The sequence below is a fragment of the Quercus lobata genome, chromosome 3 (genome assembly GCF_001633185.2).
Source record: "Quercus lobata isolate SW786 chromosome 3, ValleyOak3.0 Primary Assembly, whole genome shotgun sequence".
NCBI classification, from domain to species: Eukaryota; Viridiplantae; Streptophyta; class Magnoliopsida; order Fagales; family Fagaceae; genus Quercus; species Quercus lobata.
In genome coordinates, this window is record NC_044906.1 from 31,046,838 (window position 1) to 31,066,781 (window position 19,944).

Below are 19,944 nucleotides of genomic sequence, written 5' to 3' on the forward strand. Positions count from 1 at the left end.
AATAAAATTCAAACAATATCATTAGTTAGGAAACGTTTGAAACTAATTTGGAATATAACAACTCGAGTTCAGAGGGGACGTTTTGTACGTTATAAAATCAAGTATGATTTACTGGATTTTACTATTTTGCATTGTCCCCGAGGTGGGTCTGATATGCCAAAAATCGAGTTCATAGGAGTCGTTTTGTAAGACTAGAAAACGAGATTAATAAACTCGGTTTGTATTCTTGCAAACCGAGTTTATTGAAGTCAATTTTTATAGGTATAAATCGAGTTCAATGAACTCGTTTTGTAAGACTGGAAAACGAGTTCAATGAACTCGGTTTCCATTCTTGCAAACCGAGTTCATTGAACTCGGTTTGTTTTAAAAAAAAAGCACCCTCCGTGTACGTGTCAACCATCGCAGGCCACTCACGCACTCAAAAAAACCAAACACACAAAGCACTTCAGCACACACCAAACACACAAAAAAAAAAAAACTAAGTTCAAACTCTCATTCCCTCTCACTCTCAGTCTCTGCCCTCTCACTCTCAGTCTCTCTCTCTCTCACGAGACGTCGAGCTCTCTCTCACTCTCACACGAGATTCCGAGCCTGTTGCTCCTTCGCCGGCATTGTCGTCGTCGCTGCCTCTCGCTTCCGTCGCCGTCGCTGCCTTTCGCTTCCGTCGGTCTGTCTCCGCCTCGCATCTTTCTCCCTCAGTGGTCGGCGAAGTACCTCACAAAAGTAAGGACTCTCTCTTTTTTCTGGGTTTATTGGTAATCCGCATGCATTGTACTTGATATTTGGGGGTGCAGAGTTTGCTGCCATATCTGCTGTGAGGCAAATGATTTTTGTTCAATTCAAGTTCCATCAGTCAACAATCCCACCATATTGGTATAAATGATGTTCATACTAGTTCATAAGAATAATGCCCTTCTAGATGGCGGCTGAGTCTTTAATTTTAAGAATAGAGCCTGATAGATTATGTTAGGATAATATATATATATATATATATATATCTGAATATTACTATATATATTATAAACCATGATTATTTTTTTTAATATTGTAAGGTTGAATTTAATCAACCATGTGTTGGCTTTATTCCATGACAAATTTGCTTGTAATACAGCACTTAGAAACCTTGTATTTAGGTGGGAATCATGTAAGGGTAGTGTGTGAGAGAGTGTGAAGAAATGCTCAAGACAGTGCAGTGAAGCAGAGACTCGCGGCTTGGCCTCGCGGGTGGCTCGCGGCTTGCAAGCCGCCAAAAGTTGCTCACGTGCAGAGCATGCAGGGGAGCTGAACAGTCACGCCACCTGGAGCACTACACGACAAAAATCCAGACTGGCCATTAAGTTAGCTCGCGACTTAGTCAAGTCGCGAGGTCAAGTCGCTAGCCAGCCCTGTTTTTGGAAAAAATTGACTCTTCGTATTCCATTCTCACACCAGTATAAATACCCCTCATTCCCACAAGATATGTGTGGCTATTCAAAAAGAAAAACCCTAAGAGAGGTTTCTTCAAAACACCCACCCAATTAGAGAGAGCTACTCATTCTTAGAGAGAAATCTTTGTAGTCTCTTCTCATTCCCTCTCTCATTGTCATATGTATTGAGAGGAGATTTCTATCCAAACACTACCCACACCCATTTAGAGTGTTGAGTGTACTTGGAGTTTTGGGAAGCATTGGAAGATGCCAAGGATGGCGGATGCTATGGTTTAGTAGCGGAATCCGGTAAACTAGAAAAGAAAAAGGTTCGGCGCAACCTCGTTGGAGCAAGAAGCTTGTAGGGCTTAGGTACATCGGGTAGATTAGGCTTGGAGGGTCTATTGCTATTCATGTATCCCAACTACATTTTCTAGTGGATTATTGATCGCTTGGAGGGCGGCGGAGAGGTTTTACGCCGAGGGCTTCGGTTTCCTCTGCGATAACACATCGTGTGTTGTCCTTGTGTTTGCATCTCTCTTCCCTTTATCTTTGCCTTTTATTTTCTGCTGTGGATGTGATTTATAATTGGCTTAGATTGATTTCCAATTCTGTTTATAGCTTATGTTCATTTTCCGCACACTAGTTGTTTGTCATAAAGTTTGAATTGGTTATTTTGTATTTGGGGGTCTAAACATTCAAAGGTGTTTTTGTACACGTTTTTGAACTTTCAATTGGTATCAGAGCGGGTACACTTGTTGTGGTTTAATTACCTAAGTGTGATCCTTGACCCCTTGTGTTTATTTGCCATGGATTGTGCTTTGTATGACTCTTTGCATGATTTGGTTGGTGATGAATGTAACATGCCACGTGTTTGTGAAAATACCTCTATGAGTGTTAATTCTCATAAGTGTGATGACATGTTATTTGAATCCATGGGTGTTGTTGACAAACTCTTGAAGAAAAATGCTAAGAAGTTTCAAAAGAATTTGAGCAAGTTATTTTGTGAAAAGGATGATTTGATTGCTAAGCTCAATGAATCCAACAAATTGGTTGAGAAATATAAAAAACTTGCTGAAATTTCTCTTGAAAAGCTGAAAGAGTTTGAATGTTTGAATATGGACTTGGATGCTAAACTTGTTTTGTCTAACAAACTTGTTGATGATCTTAAATGTGAAATTGAATCTCTTAAGATGCATGCCAAGTGTTTGATTGCTGAACCCATTGATAAAATGGATGATAATATTTGTTGCAATCATGTTGTGGTACCCGATTTTGTGCCTAGTGTGTGTTCTACCTTAAAGGACAAATCGGTGTACATTCCTCCACATAAAAGAAATCAAAAGGTGGAGAGAAAGGTTGTTAAGTCAAAACCTTCGTTTAGGTCTCAACCTAAGGCTTTGGATGGATCTAAGTTTGTTCCAACTTGCCACCATTGTGGTGTGATTGGTCATATAAGACCTCAATGTCATAAGTTGAAGAGGGAACAAAACCATGTTGCTAGATCCATTCCCAAAAAGCCTAGTGGACCTAAACACATTGTTTGTCACCATTGTGGTGCCTTTGGTCATCTTAGACCTCATTGTTCTAAGTTTCAAGCTCTTAAGAGAATCAAAAGAAAAGAGAAACTTGAGCTTTTTGGAAGTCGTGCTAAAAAGAGTAAACTGGATTTGAGTGAAAATAGCATGTTGTTAAAGAAAATGTTTAATGCTCTTAACTCCTTGACTATGTGCTTCTCCGGTTCTCATTCTTCCAACCCTCGTCTCGCTTCTCTTGAGACACTCATTCCAAACAATCGTTCCGTTTGGATGAGGAAGGGTTCCTATGGTTGAGCTTTTACTCTTTTGGTCCTTGATCTAATTCTTTCGATCTTTATAGGACCCTACATGCATTAAATGTCATATCTTCATGCATTTTGTGCATCTTGCATTTATTTGTATGCATTGTTTCGTTTTTTATCTTACTTTTATGTTTCTATTTTGTGTGAGTAAAAATCCAAAACCACATAAAAAGTGAAAAAATTCAAAAAGTTTGATCGTATTTGTTTGAGCACATATCACATGTGAGTTTGGCCTTGTACCTTTGTACAAATGGCTTTGTGCATTTACGAGCTTAGCTTGTTATTTTTGCACTTATATCTTTGTGGGAAAAATCTTGACATCTTTGTGTGATTGTTGTAAATCGATCTTCAAGCTTGTCATGAATGATTTGTCAATAGTCATGTTGGTTTTGATACATGCGTAGACTTGTGCTTATATCTCTTCCCACTCTTTTATTTTTATTGCTTAAAGAGCTCAATAAATGTAAATCTCAAAATGAAAAGAGATAATGAGCTGCAAAAGCCGTCGCACATACTAGTATTCGACTAGGAAAAAGGGAAAGCGACTTAAATGAAATTGTATGATGCCTAAAAAGCCAAAGGCTTGTTCATCAAATTGAAATATCACAAATTTCAGGCATCGATCTCAAAATGAGATGTTTTGATTCAAAATGATCAAATGTTATGAATTGTAAAGAAGCCAAATGAAAAGCTTCATCATATGTAATCATTTTCTTGTGGGAGGTCATATATGCTCATTTCTATAATTGAGATAGACCACTTGACTTAGCACTAGTTGTGTATGACTTGATTGAATTGATCATTGAAGTTTCACTCTAGACTAAGGACTATTCCACATTTGATACACACACACAACACACATGCCTAATGTTCAATGAATGTCTTATTCATTTGTTAGATTGCACTTGTCTAAATGTGATGTGTGTGTGCTCAATCTTATATGGATTAATCCAAAAAGATTTTTGATCATTTTATATGTTTTTGGAAGTGATTTTTATCATTTTTTGTGTTTATGTTTAGTGCTTACTTTGTTTTTCAATGTTTAAACATGTTCTGTTTTGAAAAACAAGTATCAGAATTTTTGGCCACTCATTTTGGCTACTTGCGCGAGCTGCCAGCAAGCTGCCAGTTTTGGCTACTCGGTTTGGCGGCTTGCAAGCCGCGAGTCTAAGCCGCGAGTTCAGACAGAGAGGTTTCGCGGCTCACTCGCGACTTGTCTCGCGACTCGCCAGTCGCGAGTCGCCCAGAATCAGCTTTTTAAAGAGCTTTTTCGTGGGAAACTTGTTTTAAACCTCTCCCATCCTCTCTAAAACCCCTCTTTCAATATTTTTACATCAAAACCCAACCAATTTGAATGGTTTTTCAATCCATTAACATCTCTAAGGTAATTATAAACTCTTTTCATTGATTTTGATCCTTAGATTATGTTTTGGAGAGTTTTGTGCTCTTGGTTGGGATTTTCATCATAGGGGTTGGGAAAACTTATTTTTTTGTCAATTTTCTTCATGGGATTGGTTTCTTTTGTTGATATGCATTGGATGTTGGCCCCTTGTGGCAGAAAGAACATGTATTAAGGGTGGATTTCATGATGTTCATGCATTGTTTCACATTATTGTTCATAGTGTGCATGCTAGGTGTTTGATAAAATGCCTCTTAGACATTTTCTCGCTTGTTTGGACTCCGATGAGTACCAAACTTTGGGGTTTCTCATGTTTCCTCATTAGGAACATGTTTGGTTCATTAGTTGTGTATTTTGCACACTTTGCCCCACATGTGCATTTTTCATGCATTGGACATGCATTGCACTTAGCCACCTCTTGCACACACCTTTGCTACCCTTGTCATGCATTGGTCTATACCTTGCTTCTTCATCCTAGCATGTCATCTCTGTCTTATACTTTGTAACATTTTACTTTGTCATGGGTTTGAGCTTCATTTTCTCATTCATCTTGCACCCCTCATGCATCATTAGCATTGTTCATACCTTCATCTCTTGCCTTTGTTTCTTCTTGACCCTTTGTCTATTCCTGACAAAAAGGGGGAGAGTATACTCTAGAGAATATTTCGGAGTATTTTGTCATTTCTATATGACTCTTGTGCACATCCTTAGGGGGAGAAATTCTATTTCTCTCATGCACATTTGTAGGGGGAGAGATATTCCATAGGGGAGATGCATATACCAAGGGGGAGAAGACATTGTGTTAACTAGAAAACCTTGTTCTGTTTGTTTTCTTGTTGGCTTTATGGTGCTTTGTGTTATGCTTTGGTGTTCTCATTGCATCATGTTTGTGCTTTGGACATGCATATATCCCTATGTTATTATGCTTCATTGAATGCATGTTCAGACGATCATTTGCCTTGCTATGTGATCATTGTAGTCATTTCTATACTTGTTATATTATACTTGTCATTTATTACTTGCTTTACCTTGAGGGTCTAATGTGTTTTGTGCAAGTGTTTCAGGGTACAAGTATATATATGTTCCAAGTGCATCACAGCTTCTCATCACTTTGAAGGGGAGAAATTTTAAGCACTTTTAGTTTATATTGTTTAAGTTTTTATTCAATATAATGTGTTTGTACCCATGTGCTTTTGTAAGCTTTTAGGGTTATGTTTTTATGCATAGTTTGTAGGCTATATGGTTTGTACCTTGCTTAGTGCAGCCTTTATGCTATGTTGAAATCAGTACTTCTATCTAAATGTCTTGCATTTTCTTTTAAGTACTGTCACTCTTGTGCCCTTGTAGGATTTTTCCTAGATGCATATACTTTGTGTATTATACATTGGTTGAGTGTTGGGCATACAAGTAACTTGCATTGTTCTTGTTAGCTTGTATGTTCAAGTGTTCATTCCAAGTGTGAATGAGCATTGTGATCACTACCTTGTAGTGATTGCTTGTTTGATCAAGTCATGGTTTGTTTCTTAACTCCATCTTTGCTTGATCACATATTGTTTGCTTCATATGCATTTCATACTTTTCTACATACAATGATCATGGTGTATTGTTGTGTTTCAGGAGATTCATGTTCATATGATTCAAGAGCTGCACAGTTTCTAGATTTAGGTGTGAGTGAGTTTTGCCATTGTTCCCAAACTCACGTTTAAGTCTAGAGTCTGTTTTAGGGTGTTTTGTCATGGAATAGCCAAAGGGGGAGATTGTAAGGTTGAATTTAATCAACCATGTGTTGGCTTTATTCCATGACAAATTTGCTTGTAATACAGCACTTAGAAACCTTGTATTTAGGTGGGAATCATGTAAGGGTAGTGTGTGAGAGAGTGTGAAGAAATGCTCAAGACAGTGCAGTGAAGCAGAGACTCGCGGCTAGGACTCGCGGGTGGCTCGCGGCTTGCAAGCCGCCAAAAGTTGCTCACATGCAGAGCATGCAGGGGAGCTGAACAGTCACGCCACCTGGAGCACTACACGACAAAAATCCAGACTGGCCATTAAGTTAGCTCGCGACTTGAACTCGCGACTCAGTCAAGTCGCGAGGTCAAGTCGCCAGCCAGCCCTGTTTTTGGAAAAAATGACTCTTCGTATTCCATTCTCACACCAGTATAAATACCCCTCATTCCCACAAGATATGTGTGGCTATTCAGAAAGAAAAACCCTAAGAGAGGTTTCTTCAAAACACCCACCCAATTAGAGAGAGCTACTCATTCTTAGAGAGAAATCTTTGTAGTCTCTTCTCATTCCCTCTCTCATTGTCATATGTATTGAGAGGAGATTTCTATCCAAACACTACCCACACCCATTTAGAGTGTTGAGTGTTCTTGGAGTTTTGGGAAGCATTGGAAGATGCCAAGGATGGCGGATGCTATGGTTTAGTAGCGGAATCCGGTAAGCTAGAAAAGAAAAAGGTTCGGCGCAACCTCGTTGGAGCAAGAAGCTTGGAGGGCTTAGGTACATCGGGTAGATTAGGCTTGGAGGGTCTATTGCTGTTCATGTATCCCAACTACATTTTCTAGTGGATTATTGACCGCTTGGAGGGCGGCGGAGAGGTTTTACGTCGAGGGCTTCGGTTTCCTCTTCGATAACACATCGTGTGTTGCCCTTGTGTTTGCATCTCTCTTCCCTTTATCTTTGCCTTTTATTTTCTGCTGTGGATGTGATTTATAATTGGCTTAGATTGATTTCCAATTCTGTTTATAGCTTATGTTCATTTTCCGCACACTAGTTGTTTGTCATAAAACTTGAATTGGTTATTTTGTATTTGGGGGTCTAAACGTTCAAAGGTGTTTTTGTACACGTTTTTGAACTTTCAAATATAATATATTTCATTGGGTTCATTATATATATCACCCACAATTTACAATATTAAAAATGTAACAATTTAGGCTAGCTATAATCGGTGGACTTGGACCTTTAAACCCTTTCTGTCTCTCATAGAGAGTAGGAAATAGATAGGTAACTGAAAGATTGATGATACATTGATTAAACAGGCTTTGACCATAATAAAAACGTGTGTCTAGTTAATGATCAAAGGGGAGAAAGTTAAAGTTATTTGTACAAAGCCATAATGCATTGTCATGGGGTGTCCTCGCAATTATATATGCATATGTGATGTATGCAATGTTTGTGAAATTACCAGTCAAATTAACGATTATAATCATGATCTGATGAGGAAGGAGAAGAATAATGAAACTTTCATTACCTAATCATTACTTTGATTTCTTACTGCATTATTTTCCCATTTGGGTTAGTGTCCTTTTTATCTTTTATGTCTGCATCAGCGTTATGGAAGAATTGTCACGAAAATTGATTGGTATTTTCAACTGCATTTCTGCTCTACTTTTAGCTTTAGCTTTAGTATTTTATTTTTTTATTTTAAGAATTGAACTATTATAATAAGTGGGAAGGGGGGTTTAGATCGAAATTACAAAACTCTTGAACTTTTAACTTTGTTTGGCATAACTAAGATTGTATTCACCTAAAAGAAGAAAAAAATTCAAAGATTAGCATTCACATAAAAATCCTATCATTAATAGGCTCTTGCGAACTTAGGTCTTTATGTGTGGGCTTTGATTTAATTTATTTAGGGTTTGGTTTACTAGTCAAGGTAGAAGTCATAATTCTACTAACTTATCAACAACCAAAAAAAGGTCCTAGTTGTACTAGGAGAAGTAAAGCTTAAGAGTGAGCTCTATGAGTGTCTTATTGTACTCAAACAAGTTAGAGTTAATTAATAAAACTATTGAGTATTTTGAGTATTGAAGCACATTGGCCATAGGTCAGCCCACATATAAGAACTGTATCTTAGAGTTTTGAAGCTTCCAATATAAGCATTCAACATGGAGAAGCCAGTTGGATCGGTTGACAGTAAAGAGAGTTGACTGATTCATGGGCCCTAATCGAATTAACTGCACTTCCAAACCTAGGAGTTAGCTGCTTCTGAATGATAGAGTTGGCTCCATGAGATGCATATCAATTCCTCACTAATGCACAATTTCATTGTAATTTTGCTAGACTGCCCATTAAGCTTGAGATGCTTACAGCTCATAACCTTCTGCTCATAAGCACTATTAAATGCTTATTTTCATTTTCTGACTATCTTTCTACTTGCATAAGACTGACTTGAAATTGGAACTTTCCTGTTAATGCTTCTTGTAATCTAATGGAAAAAAGTGTGACTCGTAACTACTTTGAAGATTTAGTTTGAGCTTTAAAGAATTGGCTATAAAATGCGGATAGAGGATCCTAAACGATAGAAAGATAATTTTAAACTCGAAAAAATAAGGAATAAAAACATCTCTTTAATCTTGGTTTTCTGTTAGGCATTGAACGAGAGGGCAGGGATTTTCTTTATACATATGTATATGTAAAGAATCTATTGATAGATTTCTCATCATTTGGAAATTAAAAAATTACGTTATTAACTACTCATACAAGTGTAAATGGACTTTGCCATTAATGCTCCTCTTTCCAATTAATCGTTTTAGTTCTCAAATCAGCATATTTCCAATTAATCATTTTATACCTTGCAGGAATAGGCTTGAAAAGGCTTCACAACATAAGCTTTTAGAGAAGGTAGTTGCATAGTGATATTGCAGGTAATGATTCTACTATGTTGCTGCATTTCAAATCTTGGTTGCCATGTTTGCTTTGTTACCTTTGTTCATCTGCTTTACTATACATTGCTGTTATTGAAGATTTTTTATTTATTTTTTTTTTTTTTGTCCTGGTATTTAAAATTTGCATTATATTGTCTTATTTTTAACATCTGGTTCTTCACTTCTTCTGCATAGTTTTCACATGAATCTACATAGGCAATGCTGCAATGTTGAAATGATTTTATGATTTCTTACATTATGTTTGGTAGGATGAAGTGTAGAAATGAGATTTTTCGTACCTACTTGTGTTGGGGTGATAGGGTAAAGGCTTTGTTCACCATTGTACCCTGGTTTGGATGTTTTGTTGTGAGTTCAGACAATCAATTTTAGAAAGTCTTTTAAGAACCCACCCCACAAACTCCTCCCCCCTTTTTAATTTTTTTAGATCTTTTAGGTAGCACGTAACTGTAGGGTCCATTTGGTAGGAGGGAAAATAGTAAGGCGAACTATGTGGGTAGCCCAAATTAATCAACGCGGATATGATTTTCCTTCATTCTTTTTGTCACCTTTTGTAAAACTTCATTGTAGCCCAAATTAATTTGATGAGTAAAGAGGACCATCTGCTTGTTGTCAAAATAAACTGAATCATTTTCTTGTTCATCACTTTCCTTGCCAATTTAACATGTGATTATATTACTCTTGACTCCCTAAACTTCGTGCAGTATGGCTGCTATTCCTACTCAGCTCCCTGATGAGTTTGGTCCTGGGCCCATTGACGATTCGGTGTTAAGGTTTATAAAAACACATCGAGCGTGCGCTGTTTGGGAAGACAAGGTAAAAATTAAAACCGACCACCTGCTGAATATTCTCTTCTTATCCTTTTACATTATGTTGATTTTTTTTTTCTTCCCATTTCTGAAATTCTAAGTTTGTCAATGGTATTACTAGCTTTCAATGCATGGTCATGCGCATTAGTTGGGTTAAGTTAGATTGGTTGACTGTTAGTGTGGGTGTACACTTTGCTACCATTCACTCTTTCATCTAGAAAACCAAGAAAAACACTTTGAGATGAAACTAATGCTAAAAGTATGAAATTTAGGCTAAAAGGATCATAGTTATGTTCCAAATATTCCAATATGTAAAAAATTAAATGCAGCCAGGCAACCCTCAATAGAAGAATGATGAACCAACATTATTAAAAGAATGTTATTACTTATTACTTACCACAACAGCAGTAATGATTCATTGTTACATTACAATCTTGTGATGCTAAAATTGCTATGTAGAATGCAATGAATTAAACTAATCACATCAAAAATAAATAAATAAATAAATTGAACTCAATTGAGACTTACAAGTAAATTAAGTCTCCTGCTAAACACTGACGATACTGTGTCCATGTGCTTATAATAACTTGGCCTTATTTATTTATTTTGTCTCCCCAAAAGAATGGTCATGATCAACATTTTGTATAAGCATATTCTAGCCAATTAATAATCTCGGTGTATACTTTGTGTGTGTGAAATTAGACCTCGCCAGTGCTCCACACTTCAGAAACTAGGTTGGCAACTTTCCTTATAACAATCTCCATAATCAAGCTAACAAGTTTTAAATACATACCTTATAGCCCGAGTGGATAGCATTTTGGTGCCATGCATAGCCCTCTTTACATAACCAAATCAATTAGCCTTAACCAAGTTACCACTCTCTTTGTCTATGACAAGGCCTCTAATCACCTAGATGAAACAATTGAACAATTTGTGCTTAGTTACAGGAAAGAAAAACAAATGTCAGGACCAGCAAAAAATGCCATGATTTACAAACTCTTAAAATTGTGTAGAAATGAAGATGTCAGTAAGAGTACGTTTAAATGTGTTGCGTACATGAATGTGTTGTGTACGTGAACTCGATGTCTGTGCATACATGAACAAAGCAATCCTAGGTTCATAAGAGTTATTTTTGTTTGAAGCAATGTGACCTGTGATAATTTTATTGTTGCTTGGCAAGAAGTTGTTCAGGTTGTGGTTGTTGCAGTAATTTTTCTTGTTATTATTGAGAATGCTAGCCTTTGCCTCTAGTTTCTTTTACTTTCCCCTATTTAGGTTGTTTATTTTCCATCTAACTTTTCCTGGTTTAGAGGCAGCAATAGGCTGGTCGCATGGGAAGCCTTTCATTACTAGACAAATGTATAAAGTGCATTGCATCCTTTTATTTTTCTCCCGTTGTTGCTTTTTTTTTTGGTTTTTTTTTTTCTTTTTGGGGTTGATATTTTAAGGTCCCTTCATAACTGCTTTATTTTTGTTTTTTTGGGATCAATAACTACAATCATATATACAAAGGTTATGGCATATTGCATCTCATCACCATAGTTCTATCATGTGCAGGATCCAGGGCCACTGAAATGTCGCGGTCGTAATGACGAGTTCCGAAAACGACGCCGGATAGTGGTGGATGATTGTATCGTCGACATTGTGAAGAGAGTTGGATTAGAGGGGCTGTATAGGACCCCAGGTAGAGAGATTGATCATAACCTGATCACGGCCTTCGTTGAGCGATGGCGGCCTGAAACCCACACCTTCCACCTGCCACATGGTGAGACAACGATCACATTACAAGATGTGGAGGTTCTTTTCGGGATTCCAATCGATGGTGAGGCAATTGTTGGAACAACTGACTTGACATGGAAGGATGAATGTCGGAGTCTGCTTGGAATTGCTACTAATAACACCACGCTTAAAGGACAAAGGATCCAAATTAAGAAGCTACTAGAAAAAATTGACGAAGGGTTGCCCGATGATGCAGCAGAGGTGGTTGTGCATCAATATGCACGGTGTTATATCCTAGCACTCTTGGCAGACACAATTTTCGCCGACAAGTCTGGCGATAGGGTGCATACGATGTGGTTGCAGATGCTGAGGGACCTTCGGAATCCACCTCAGTATAGTTAGGGGAGTGCTTGCCTTGCATGGCTATACAGAGAGTTATGCAGGGCAACCGACAGAGGTGCTAGTCAGATTGGTGGGACCTTGTTGCTAGTTCAGTATTGGGCATGGGTTAGATTCCCTTTTTTGTGCCCAAGGATGGACCTCCCACCAGATGGTGCATATGGCCCACCATTTGCACCTTCTCCATTATCTATTAAGTAAGTCTCTTCCTTGACCGATTCTCTCTATTGGAAATAGATCCATAATTTTAAACACATTGTTAGACATAGAAAATAAAATTTTAACCTTGATATTCTTCAAATTTTGACTCATTAATAGGATTTTTATTTATGTTTTTTATATATCGTTTGACAACCACGAAGGTCATATGTTATAATTGATGTATAATATAAGTCTTATTAATTTCTAGCTCCACCACTAATCGTATGTTTAGATAATCATTTATTAGTATAAACTTAGTGGTATGTACTGTTAAATTTACGATTTCCCATCATTTATTGTTGTTGATTACTTTATATTCTCAATTCCAAGTATTGACTCCCTCTTTCGCAATTGTAGGACTGTGTGGGTTGTGAGCACCTTGAATAGCCCCGCCGAAATCTATCTGGTCCGGTACCGTCAGCTTTTAGATTGTATGCATCCAAAGCAGGTACCAAAATTGTGTTTATTCTATTGTTTATGACTATTGTATTTATAAATGTAAAAGAGCTCATAGATATGGAACATTGCATAATGTGTTGCCCTTTGATTTGACTATTTCAGGTGGTGTGGCAACCATATGAAGCTAAATTAGCCTATCTGCCTGCATTTTGTGTCGCCGGAAGGGATGTATGGACGGCGAGGGTACCGCTTGTATGTTTCTGGCTAGTAGAGAAACATACACCAGACCGTGTTGTTCGTCAGTTCGGGATGGTACAAGAACCCCCCCCCCCCCATATGTTGATACTGACGAAGCCCTTCATGCCATAGACCTGAGGGGGAAGATGGAGGTTGTCAGTTTTTAGACCCCTTAAACAAATGAATTAACCCTAGATAATTAGCCAAGTTGTTACTTAGTCAAATTAACAAGTCTAGGTTAACACAAATATATCATATCATGCATAGCAGCGGAAAATAAATAAGACAATGATATGATCACCCAGGAAACCAAACCGGTAAAAACTTGGGGAGGATTTGACCTAGTTATCCTCAAGGTAAACTTGAATCCACTATCAGAAAGAATCGAAGTTCATACAAAAGGACTTACAAGCACCCCCGCTCGACTTCCTAATGCTACCAACCAGTAGAACTTACTGACACGATCACGTATAAGCTCCGAATCCACGGACTCTTTCTTTCTTTGGATTCCCACCAGCTACAAGCACCCCCGCTTGTGTATTCTTTAAGCTTTAATGGCAGCAACTGTGTTGATCATCAAGGTTTAGAGAATATCTCCTCCTTGAAAACCCTAAGTTTGTGTAAAGGAAAACTCCTCTAGATCTCACAAGAGATTTACACAAACTACAATATGAGCAACTCTAAAACGTGGCTAGGGTTTGCCTTTTATACTTAGGACAAATAAGAAACCCTAAAAACGTTTTAAACACATAGGGCTGAGTTGGACGAATCTGCAGAAAAGCAATCTGCCCGACGTTCGATCGGTCGAGCCTAAGCTTCGATCGATCGAGCCAGGCCAAAAGCCATACTACTTTCTGCTTTACACTCGATTCCAACTGTACATTGACATACAACTTTGAGCTAGTTTTAAACACTTCTGAACACATTGTTTTGATCATGGTTTGTCAACAATACAAATTAGAGTTCTAAATACATAAAGTCCTAAACTTTAGAACCTAACAAACTCCCCATTTGGCAATCTGTGACAAAACACAACATATAAGCTCAAAGTTTACAACATGAAAATCCCTTTACAAAATAATGCTCATAAACAAAAATTCAATCCTAACTACTATCCATCAATTGCAAGTGTAGACAGCAGCTCAATTGAATCAGCCTGTATATTTCCTGAAACACTAAATAAAATGCATAACCACATGTGTGACAGAAAAACAAAAAGAGTAAATCAACAAATATGCAATCTAACTCTCCCCCTAAGTTAGATACATCAAAAACAATGTTAACTCAAAGTTAACTCCTCCTAAACAAAACATTCTTGTATTTTCCACACATTTCATCTAAATCTCTCCCCCTTTTTGTCACGCATTGACAAAGACAACTCAAACAAAGAGTTGACAGAAAATATACGCAACAGAGTAAGAGAAAATAGAGAAAGAAGGGAACACAAAACAATTCAACTCTATAGGAAATAGAGACAACTCCTCCTATGAACCACAAAGGTAAAAAAAAATTTCTCCCCCTATAAAAATAGGAAAAACAAAACAAGTTTTGGGAAAAATAGTTTTGGGGAAAAATAAAGGGGTTAGGGATAAAGAAAAAGACACAAACTAAGTTTTTAAAAAAAAAAAATAAGTTGAGGATACACATGAAGAAAAAATATTCTCTCTTTCAATAAAATGCAAACATGGCACTATGTGACCCATAAACAGTTGCATGAGTAGAGAAAATATTTGCACATTGATTATCCATCATATCTCTTAAGAAAATAATTTTCTACAATTCACACATAAAAAAAAGGCATATACTAGAAAGTACATAGCTCAAAAAATTAATCAGTCAATTTTTGATTAAGTTGAGTACCCAATTTAGCCAAGTGTATGCATGTTATGTATGAAAACAATGAGAGATATGACTGCAAAACTGCACGATGGATAGAAAAACAATGCAATACATGTGAATCCTAAACATAAATGATGCATGAAAAAATCAAATTTTTGAAAAACAGAGCAATTTAATGCAGAAACTCCTCAAAGCACAATATTTCATGAATAAAATGCATGAGTATGAGATTAAAAGTTTTTCAAAAACACTAGAGTTTAACCCAGATCTTCCAAAAACAAGATTTCCAATCAATTTGTCTCCAAAACTCAAACATTAAAGACATTTTGCATCAAAATCCAGGAACATGTAATCTTGGATGGCCACAACAAGATCACACACAATATAATGTACCAAGTTTAACAAAAAGTAACTTGTGTAGTGTGTGCAACTAGCAAAAGCTTGAGATACATGTGAGGTGATATGTGAATAGCAACCAATCACAAAGTCTACAAAATCCATCACATAGAATTTAAAAGAGACTATCACCTAAAGAGTTACATCATATAACTCCCACATCTCCTAGATCATAAGCTTGCAATCATGTAAGTTTCTTGATTTGCCTCATAATATACATACCAATTTTAAGTCATGTGAGTTGGCATCAAGCCTAATGGTACACACCAATTTTAACATTTAAACCGAGGCTACACCTTATGTTCTTTTTGTGCATGTACTACACTTTCTCGAGCACAAAATCTTACGATATGCACTAAGGTGTTCATGATTGACTAGTAAACAATGGTGAGATGGTTATTTATGCCTTTCTCAAAAGGATCAAGTCCAACTGTCAAATAACATGTGACTTCAAGATTAAGACAAAGTGATAAACACCATAAACATCTTTCCCATACAACATGCACTACAAAGCTTCAACTAGTCAAGTGCAATAAATAAGCTCATCAAAACTAAACAAGGTACATAAACTTGTTATGTAAAGATAATATGGCCAATCCTTGATTATAAATCCAAGATGTGAAATACAAAACACAAAAATCTTTTTGGTTTTAAAAAATTTATGACCAAAAACAAAAAGCACACATTATGCTAAATGAACAATGCAAATGCAATGCATGACAGTGCTTAACTAAGCTATAGAGGGTACACAAACAAGAAATATCAATTTCTTAATTAACCATTAAGTACATGTACAAACTAGTACACACTCACACAAAATCAAAAATAGCTTTCAAGTTTCTCCACAATGTCAAGCATGTTCTAAATCAAGAGAGAGATATCATAATTCATGTAATCCTCAAAAAGAAAAACTAGACACAAAATAAAATATTTTTTTCTTTTTGAAAATTTACAATGTTTTTGGATTTTTTTATTAAATAAAAAAAATTCTAAAAGAAACAAAACAACCAAAAACAAAAACAAGACATGTCTACAAACAATTGAAAGAATTAAATCAGGGACAAGTCAGCAACACTCACTTTAGAGAATCTTTTCTCACCCATATAGCATGAGTCTTCGGCTTTGTAGGTGAAAATCCATGAGAAGCAGAGTGTATTTGAGGAATTACACCAATCTTCTGAGAAAGACTAAAATCCTGCAAATTCCTTTCACAAGCCAACAAGCTCAAATTTTTCAAAAAAATATGAAACAATTTATATGGACTTATGGTAGGAGAAATATCATCACAAATCCTAGATTGAAACACTGAATGCTTAAATTTCAATTTATGACAATTAGGACGAATGTGACCATGGACACCACAAAAGTGGCAGACAGGAACAAATTTAGGAACATCAGTATTCCTAACAGCAAATCTAGTCTCATATTTTGGTTTTTGCCTCAACAAAGAACAATTTGGTCTAATATGACCAACAACACCACAAAGGTGACAAGTAGGCACAAAAACAGATTTATTATGCTCTCTAACAGTAGGTTTAGACATAGGTTTAGAAACATCAGTGTCAACATCAGAACTTTTACCTTTGTCTAACCTAGCAAAATAAGCCTTTTCTTTATTATTCCTCTTAAAAGGAGGGATATAAACTTTTTCAGTTTTAGGCTTAAGAGAAACAAAAACACTTCTGTTATCAACAGCAGGCTTAGTACTAGTCAAATTTTCAATTTTAGCTTTAGATTCAACTAACTCTTGTTCCAAGCTTTTCATCTTCTCATCTTGAGAGGAAATTTGATTTCTCAAAAATTCATTCTTTTTATTAGATTCATCTAATCTAACAATCAATTCCTCTTTTTCAAGATTAGCCAATTTTAACTCTTCCTTGAATTTTTTAGCAATTTTCATAGATTTCAATAATTCCTTACGAAAAGTTTCACAAGCATCAATAAAATCAACAGAAGCATGAGCAGAAACATAATCAGAAAGACATTTCAAATTATCCATGACAACAGGGGTCAAGGATCAGCTCTTAGACCAAAAGATCTAAAACAAAAGAGCAACCCGCTTTGATACCACTTGACAGTTTTTAGACCCCTTAAACAAATGAATTAACCCTAGATAATTAGCCAAGTTGTTACTTAGTCAACTTAACAAGTCTAGGTTAACACAAATATATCATATCATGCATAGCATCGGAAAATAAATAAGACAATGATATGATCACCCAGGAAACCAAACCGGTAAAAACCTGGGGAGGATTTGACCTAGCTATCCTCAAGGTAAACTTGAATCCACTATCAGAAAGAATCGAAGTTCATACAAAAGGATTTACAAGCACCCCCGCTCGACTTCCTAATGCTACCAACCAGTAGAACTTACTGACACGACCACGTGCAAGCTCCGAATCCACAGACTCTTTCTTTTTTTGGATTCCCACTAGCTACAAGCACCCCCGCTTGTGTATTCTTTAAGCTTTAATGGCAACAACTATTTTGATCATCAAGGTTTAGAGAATATCTCCTCCTTGAAAACCCTAAGTTTGTATAAAGGAAAACTCATCTAGATCTCACAAGAGATTTACACAAACCGCAATATGAGCAACTCTAAAACGTGGTTAGGGTTTGCCTTTTATACTTAGGACAAATAAGAAACCCTAAAAACGTTTTAAACACATAGGGCTGAGTTGGACAAATCTGCAGAAAAGCAATCTGCCCGACGTTCGATCGATCGAGCCTAAGCTTCGATCGATCGAGCCTAAGCTTCGATCGATCGAGCCTAAGCTTCGATCGATCGAGCCAGGCCGAAAGCCATACTACTTTCTGCTTTACACTCGATTCCAACTTTACATTGACATACAACTTTGAGCTAGTTTTAAACACTTCTAAACACATTGTTTTGATCATAGTTTGCCAACAATACAAATTAGAGTTCTAAATACATAAAGTCCTAAACTTTAGAACCTAACAGAGGTGAATTGGAGGGACAGACATTATGGCCATATCTGAGTATGGAATAGTCGAGCACGATCTCTATGTCCTGGAGCACGACTAGAGGGTGATATGTCGCCTGCTCATCCATACTTCGATTGGTATGATAGGGTGACTTGGAGGTTCGTCGACCACACTTCGGCTTCACTTATTATTATGGTAATTGCTTCGACCTTTCTTTTCAATTTTTGTTGCGTATCAGGAACTTCAGTATGATGTACTAATTATTTATTTACTTTCAGGTTGCCAGTCACAAGAAGTTGTTGAAACTTTATACAGTAGGCAGTCCTGAGTACAGGCATATTTCAGCTATACTTAAGACAGTGGAACGCCTTCACCGTATAACTGCTCGACTTCCGTTGGAAGATATCGATGGGGCAAATCCAGAAGCGCCAGAAGATACTGGACGACCAAGCACGAGCTCAACTCGTGCCAGCCATAGCCATGGTCAGCGTGCTACATCCCATCAGGTTGTCAATAGGGCAGATCTCCCTCCACCCCCACGTGCATCTCCTGCCCTAGAGTTCCCTCCACCTCCACATGCATCTCCTTCCCCAGAGATCCCTCCACGTACTGCTCATGCAGTTTCTGACCTAGAGATCTCTCTACCCACTGCTCATGCATCTTTTCACCCCGAGATCCCTTCACACACCTCACATACATTTTTTGATCCTGCTCATCTTTCATTTACTCCACCATCCTTTGATCTCGGCCCTGATTTCAGTCAAACCCCTCCTGTCATGCACACGCAATCCCTATCATACAGCATTGGTCATATAGACCATGTACCGCCCCATAGTCACTCCATGTCATTTATGCCCACTCCTAGACTGCATATAGATCCCATGAATACAAGCACTCACATTTCATTTGCTACACCCTCCTCCCCCGCAGTTGTAGGATCTTCAGTTGTTGGGAGTCAAGCAAAATAGCCAGCTGTGCATGTTGAGAATGAGCAGGTTGTTGGGTTACAGTCACCCCTACCAGGTCGACCTAAACGTACAATAAAAGCACCTCCTTGTGGGACAGGTGGTCACAAAGCAGGACACAACACTGGCCCCACGGTATGACAAGTCATTTAATGTAATGAATATTGAGTAACTACTGTTATGGTTGGTATTGGAATTCATGTAATCCATTGTTTGGTTGTAACTCCATCTTTGTAGCAACGTGAGGAGCCTCACGAAGGAGATGCAGTACCCCCTCCCCCACAGACCAGACACTATACGAGACAGCATAAGCGTAAAATGCATTAGGATTAGCATCCCATAGAGGTTCTCTCTCTCTCTCTCTCTCTCTCTCGCTCTCTGAAATCACTGTTTTTTTTATTTATTTAATTCTTTTAATGCTTTCAAAACATTCCTGATTATTTGATGTGGGTTTATCTTAAAAACCCTTTTCTTTTTAATTATATTTCAAAGTCTTTGATTTTTGTAAATTTTACATTGAAATACTAATGCCTGGTTGGAAAGTTTATCCAACTCTCTACTTTTGAATTTGCTTTGTGCTTTGTGTTTATGAGATATGTGTTGATGCTAGATTTCAGTGGATATATTTCTTGGTTTTCTTTAAGTGATTTTGTTCTTTGATGTTTAATGTGTTTTTTGGTGGGTTAAAACATTAGGCATATTGTTGTCAGTTTTTATTTTAT

At 37.2% G+C, this 19,944-nt stretch overlaps 1 protein-coding gene and 1 long non-coding RNA gene across 2 annotated transcripts; both read left to right on the top strand.

Moving 5' to 3' along the window:
- Positions 1 to 9,226: 9,226 nt before the first annotated feature.
- On the top strand, positions 9,227 to 11,697 carry LOC115979510. The gene is made up of 3 exons (XR_004089072.1): positions 9,227 to 9,294; positions 10,017 to 10,128; positions 11,679 to 11,697. It is a non-coding gene; the product is annotated as an uncharacterized LOC115979510 (long non-coding RNA).
- Positions 11,698 to 18,322: 6,625 nt separating this feature from the next.
- On the top strand, positions 18,323 to 19,133 carry LOC115980732 (amyloid beta A4 precursor protein-binding family B member 1-interacting protein-like). Its single transcript, XM_031102953.1, has 3 exons — positions 18,323 to 18,452; positions 18,536 to 19,064; positions 19,123 to 19,133. Exons 1-3 carry the CDS (start codon positions 18,366 to 18,368, stop codon positions 19,131 to 19,133), a joined length of 627 nt encoding a protein of 208 aa, XP_030958813.1. The 5' UTR covers positions 18,323 to 18,365.
- Positions 19,134 to 19,944: the final 811 nt, after the last annotated feature.